Here is a 6138-nt window from a genome sequence, read left to right on the forward strand (position 1 = left end):
TAATATTCGTATTTTTTTAATATTTTATTTAAAATTTTTATATCTTATCTAATAAAATTAAGAAAGAGAATATCACAAAAATTAACATTTAAAAGAAAAAATTCACAAAAACATATTTTAGGGAAAAATAATAATCTTTTTTTTATCTTTTATTTAAAATTTTTCTATCGTATCAAATTAAATTAAGAAAGAGAATATCCCACAAATTTTACGATTCAGCATTCCCACCCAAAAAAAAGAAATATAACTTTGTTTTTTTCAAGAATTTCACAAAAACCATATTTTACGGATAAAAACGCTCTTCATATTTTTCTTTTCCTTTTATTTAAAATTTTTTATATCTTATCAAATCAAATTAAGAAAGAAAATGTCCTAGGATTTTACGATTTAACATTCTGATAATTTTTTTAATCTTTTATTTAAAATTTTTATATCTTTTCAAATCAAATTAAGAAAGAGAATATCCCACAAATTAATATCTTAAAAGAAGAAAAAAATTCACAAAAACATATTTTAGGAAGGAAAAAAATAATATTTGTATTTTTTAATCTTTTATTTAAAATTTTTATATCTTACCAAATCAAATTAAGAAAGAAAATATCCCACAAATTTGACGATTTAGCATTCCCACCCAAAAAAATAAATATAACTTCGTTTTTTTTTTCAAGAATTTCACGAAAACCTATTTTAGGAAAAAAAAAAAGGCCTCTTTCATATTTTTTTTTCCTTTTACTTAAATCTTTTTATATCTTATCAAACCAAATTAAGAAAGAAAATGTCCTAGGATTTTACGATTTAATATTTTGATCATTTTTTAATCTTTTATTTACAATTTTTATATCTTTTCAAATCAAATTAAGAAAAAAATATCCCACAATTAATAACTTAAAAGAAAAAAAATTTCACAAAAACATATTTAGGAAGGAAAAAAATAATATTCGTATTTTTTTAATCTTTTATTTAAAATTTTTAATCTTATCAAATCAAATTAAGAAAGAGAATATCCCACAAATTTTACCATTTTGCATTCCCACCCATAAAAAGAAATATAACTTCGTTTTTTTCAAGAATTTCACAAAAACATATTTCAGGGGAAAAAAAGGCTCTTCATATTTTTTTTCTTTTCTTTTATTTAAGTTTTTTATATCTTATCAAATCAAATTAAGAAAGAAAATGTCCTAGGATTTTACCACTTAACATTTTGACCACAAAAAAGAAATATAACTTCGTTTTTCTAAAAAATCTCACGAAAACTTATTGTAGGAAAAAAATAACCACCTTTCATATTTTTCTTTTATTTATTTATTTAATTCTTTTATATTTTATCAAATCAAATTAAGAAATAAAATATCCATCGATTTCACGGTTTAACATTCCCATCCCACCCCAAAAAAATATATATAACTTAATTTTTCCCAAAAATCTCACAAAAACATAGAAAAAAATAAAACCTTTCCTTTTCTTTCTTCCCTCCCCCTTTTGGGAAACATGTATTTTATTTCTTTCTAGTTCTCCACCTCAATATGCTACAATCATAGAACAAAATTCCATCGAAACTTGCAAAATTTTCCATTTTGAAAAATGTGAAATAAAACTCATGAAAGTCCTCAGTTTTGATCGAAATTGTTGAAATTTCGTCGAAACTTGTCATAACCTCGAAACCTGTCGAAACTTGGTTCAACCCAATTGGACTAGCTGGTTCACGAGGGGAAAAAATTCCCAAATTTCGTGGGAAACTTGAGAAATTTCATGGAAACTTAGGAAATTTTGTGGAAACCTGGGAACTTTTGTGAAAACTTGGGATTTTTTCCTGTAAATTTTGTAGCTTTTTCAAATTTTCAAAATTTTTTTGTTTATTTCATGTTTCCCCAAATACCCACGACAAATACCCCCTCCATTAGGATTTCCCTATCCAAAGTGCCGTGTTCCCTCAGGTTGGTTATCTTAAGCATATTGATGACGAGACTCATAAAGTTACAGTTGTCGATTAATTTGACAACCATAGGCATAAAATGTCATGAGATATCTATGTTCGTTGGTTGGAGGAAAGGATGTTATAGGCATAGTATTATTCAGCTTGCTCATAGGATGAATCCACTCTTGGCACTCCTCTTAACACTAATTTATATTTTCCTTTTATTGTCAACTATTTTGAAATTAGAAATTAAATATTGAATGTTATGTGCTTAAGTAGTTAAGTTTATAATATACTTTTTGGACAACTCTACATTGATGTTATGTACATTGAATGACATATCTACATTGATTTTTTTAGCAAAATACAACAAATGTATTATTTATACTCTAATTAACTTAAATACAGGATCCCACCCCAAAATACTCTCTAAAACCTGTTGAAACTTATATGAAAAAGTCATCGGTTTCCTCGAAATTTCCCAAGTTTCTACCTAAGTTTTCCATTTTCACTTGGTCGAAACTTGAGTTTCCCTCGAATTTTTTACCATGGTTGCAATTGCCATGATCTCTGTTGCCAATTGCCATGATCTTCGTTCTTCTGTTAACAACTCGTCTCTCTCTCTCTCTCTCATGGTTCTACGGAAAATTTCTGTCGCAAACCAGTCCTTGCAAGACAGAAAAATTCTGGGTTTAGCTACAGAAATTGAATGCATATTGTATGGATATGGTGTTTAAGATTATTGAGTAATAACCAATCTTTGTTCTGCAGCTGTTTTAAGTTGTTCAAGGATGGTCACCTGAAGAATTTTGCTGACTTGTTTTTTTCACAAAGGTCTTATTAACTCTTCTCTCCCCCTCTTCCCCTTCTTTACTTAATGTGGATACATGCTTTTGCTGTTGGTTTCTACTGGGGAAGACCCCACTGCTTGAAAATTATGAAGATGTCTGCAGTTTCTTCTGAGTGCTTGTCAAGTAGTGGCAGTTGAATTCTATTGACTTTTGGTACCTATTAGTTTGTTTTTACATGATGATCTGTTTTTGAAGTGATTGAGATAAACAAAAAGACTGAAAGATTCTTCAAGTCAGGCCAATCCACTTTGACATCCATATGTTGGCCAAGGAGATTGTAAAGGGGTGATGGCCAACATATGTGCTTCATGGTGTGAGCATATGGACAGAAACAATCACATATCAGAAAATACATGCCACCCAACACAGAACGATAGGTAATTACTGATTTATCAAGGAAACAGGAACACAATAAAGCCTGTCTGTTTAGTTAGTCAATGAAAGTGAAAAGTTTCAATATCCTTCCACTGAGAAATGCTTAAAGTGGGTTGAACATAAACTACTAGCTCCACTTATCTATCTTAGAGATATCCTCATGAATTGGTATATTGTCAAATGAGTTGAGCAGATATAATGGCTTAAAACCAATTCGTCTTTGTTTGCAAGGCCCCTGCCCTGTACGTTCTTTTAGGCAGCAACATGCTTGGAACAAAGAACCATCCAATAAATCTTAGCTGATTTTTAGTGGATATCTGAAGCGAGCTAATCTCTGCGATTCTTGTGGATAATACAATTCTGTTTTCCCGGTGCTCACCTTTGGGAAAAAACTACTGTTCTCTGGTGCGTTAAATAACGATTCTGTTCGTACTGGCTGGGCGGTTGGCTTGACTTTTTGGTTTACTAAATTTCTAACCTGTTTCTGGCTGGGCTTCATTACCTCACTGATCTAGCAAAAGCACTACGAGAACTAGTTGTGGACAGAATACTTTTGGGAAAAATCCAATCATAAATTTAATATCCAATCTTACAGAGTAATTTGGAATCATTTATTTCAACCCAAAATATTCCATGCCAAATTGGAAATCAGCCACTGCAAAACAGAATATGCTTTAAAAACAACAAACATTTCTGAACACCTATGGTATCACTGAGGAAAGAACACCAGAGGCATCAGCACTGAGTGAGCTTTGTAGCTGCAAATAATTACTGAGCCTTACCATTAAGCTTCAAAGTAAATGCCTCCAATGATTCAAGCATCTGCTGTAGGATCTCCTTGCTTGTCGAGTCAATTAAGTTTCCTTCAGCATCAAACTTCGGTGGAGGGTTAAATGCAGGCACAAAAAATTCTGGCTTGTTAATGAAGTGTAGATCAATATAAACCCCAACTTGGCGCAAATGGTAGTGTGATCTTCCACCGCCAAAACCTCCTCCTGTGCTTATAATGGCAGCTGGCTTACCACCCCAAACATTGGCAGGTCTTGATCCCCAGTCAATAGCATTCTTCAAAGCAGCTACATTCATGGGAAAATTAGTATTAAAAAAAATAGCAAAAAACCAAAGAAGCAAATGCAATATTCTTTAATTGATCCTTTGTTCCTTCCCTTTTGGAGTTAGCAACTTAAATCTTCCTATGGTTCAAGAAGATAAATAAAAGAAGAAAAAAATTAGCAAGAAATTCAAGTCCAACAAGACTCATATAATCCCAAACATTCTCCTCTGGTTGATAAGGCAAATCCTACCACACCCAAAAGGAACAAGAGAGATTTTAAATGAAAACTAAATCAATTAATCTATTTCATTTACTAGCATTAGATTCTCATTTTTCTTTCTTTTGCATAACTTGTAAGAAATTATTTAGATGGGTAATATTTCACTGTTCATATGATAAGCTGCAGCACTGCTGCTAATCTGATTTCTCTTAACCATGAGAATATAACCTAAAAGGAAATGCTTTCAGAACAACAAGAAAAGGTGTATGATGTACAGAAAGAACAGGACGCCCCCAGAACAACTAGACTCATGGATTTTCTAATGCATACCCCAAACCACCAGGTCCCCTAGCTTTTCAAAGCATTTGAAGCACCTATGAGATTGATGTTGAGGGTTTCAACTCTGCAAACCAACCCTACAGTCAGTTTAGAGATTAATCTTTCCATTCCAGTCAACTAAAACTGAAATCCCAGAATCTTCACGGCCCTGGAACCGTTAAGAGATCACAATTGACTTCTCATAGCCCATGCCAAGCAAGATTCAAAACTGTGTTCTCAAACGAAATCAGCAATCAACCCTTTCTGATCGTCTAGATTCATCTCCTGTTCTAAAAGAAAAACATGCTTGGAAATACCCAGAAAAAAGAGGTTCATAAAGAAAGAGAAAGAGCAGAGAAATTACGAGTAAGCGAGTAGTTGTACTCCGGTGATGCAAAAAGAATGCTGTCGGAAGTGAGAATTTTCTGCCGGAAATCCTCAACCATTGTAGGGTAAGTCCCATTAGTCTCGAGATCAGTATTCACAAGAGGGAGTTCTGAAATCCCCACAAGATTAATTTCCATTCCCTTGACAGATTCCTGGCATATTTGTTGTGCTGCAAGAAAAAACAAAGAATCAAAACTCAAACCCACCAAAAGAAAGACATAGAAAACAGAGTAGATCAAAGAAGAAGAATCAATTAACCTACCAGCTCTGATGAGACCAAGATGGTAAGAACCCTTCCTGAGAGAACCACATAGAGCTGCAACTTTGAGAACCATAGCTTCTTCTTCTTCTTCCACTGGCTGCTTCAACTTTGGCAAGCTGGAAGCAAATTTATGGGGAAAGGAAGAGCGGAGGGAGAGACGGCTTGTACTTTGCTCGGATGGTCAGGATTTGATTTATATTTTAACAAACGGAATCTAACGCACTATGTTCGAATTTAAAAATAATAATTGACAAACGGTAATGAAGGACACGTGGAAGTACGAGGATTGGCGGAGGGAACCGTTGACGTAGCGGTTTAACTACTTTGGCTGACTCAGCCTCAAAAGAACCCAAATACTCATCGGCTATTAGCTGTCAGTTGACACGTAGGAAAGAGAGTCATGAGAGAGGCGTGGAAGAGGCAGTATTCCTAGAGTCCGGGTCATCTCCCCGTTAACTCCTGATCATCTCTCCTGATCATCTCGCCGTCAGGGGTGCACTCTGTGCTCCTGGACAGCTTTATAACCACACACTAGGGCGGGGCCCACAGGTAAAAAAATAATAAAATATTTTAAAAAATATCTCTCCATCTTCACCTGTGGGCTTCACTGTAGCGTGTGGTTGTAAAGCCGTCCGGGAGTACAGAGTGCACTTCCGACAGGGAGATGATCCGGACTCATATAGTTGTATTCCTATTCTTATATCTTGGGATAAACTAGTGGGTCTTTATATTGAAAGAAAGCAAACATGAACATAG

General features: G+C 33.8%; 1 protein-coding gene across 1 annotated transcript; it reads right to left on the reverse strand.

Annotated features, from left to right (window-relative positions):
- Window positions 1-3654: 3654 nt before the first annotated feature.
- On the reverse strand, window positions 3655-5533 carry LOC149001933 (NADPH:quinone oxidoreductase-like). Its single transcript, XM_089137469.1, has 3 exons — window positions 5383-5533; window positions 5098-5289; window positions 3655-4217 (listed from the first exon to the last, which is right to left on the reverse strand). The coding sequence occupies exons 1-3, from the start codon at window positions 5453-5455 to the stop codon at window positions 3910-3912; spliced, it is 573 nt and encodes a 190-aa protein (XP_088993595.1). The 5' UTR covers window positions 5456-5533; the 3' UTR covers window positions 3655-3909.
- Window positions 5534-6138: the final 605 nt, after the last annotated feature.

This window comes from Hakea prostrata, chromosome 10 (assembly GCF_041222555.1).
Source record: "Hakea prostrata isolate BN-2017 chromosome 10, UWA_Hpros_2, whole genome shotgun sequence".
NCBI classification, from domain to species: Eukaryota; Viridiplantae; Streptophyta; class Magnoliopsida; order Proteales; family Proteaceae; genus Hakea; species Hakea prostrata.

What these genes read in the sequence shown, in the direction of transcription:
- LOC149001933 (XM_089137469.1), bottom strand. Translation starts at nt 5,455, where the DNA reads ATGGTTCTCAAAGTTGCAGCTCTATGTGGTTCTCTCAGGAAGGGTTCT. An exon ending in TCTTGGTCTCATCAGAGCTG is followed by an intron (nt 5,290 to 5,382) that starts GTAGGTTAATTG and finishes TTTTTCTTGCAG; the next exon opens with CACAACAAATATGCCAGGAA. An exon ending in GTACAACTACTCGCTTACTC is followed by an intron (nt 4,218 to 5,097) that starts GTAATTTCTCTG and finishes CCATGAATGTAG; the next exon opens with CTGCTTTGAAGAATGCTATT.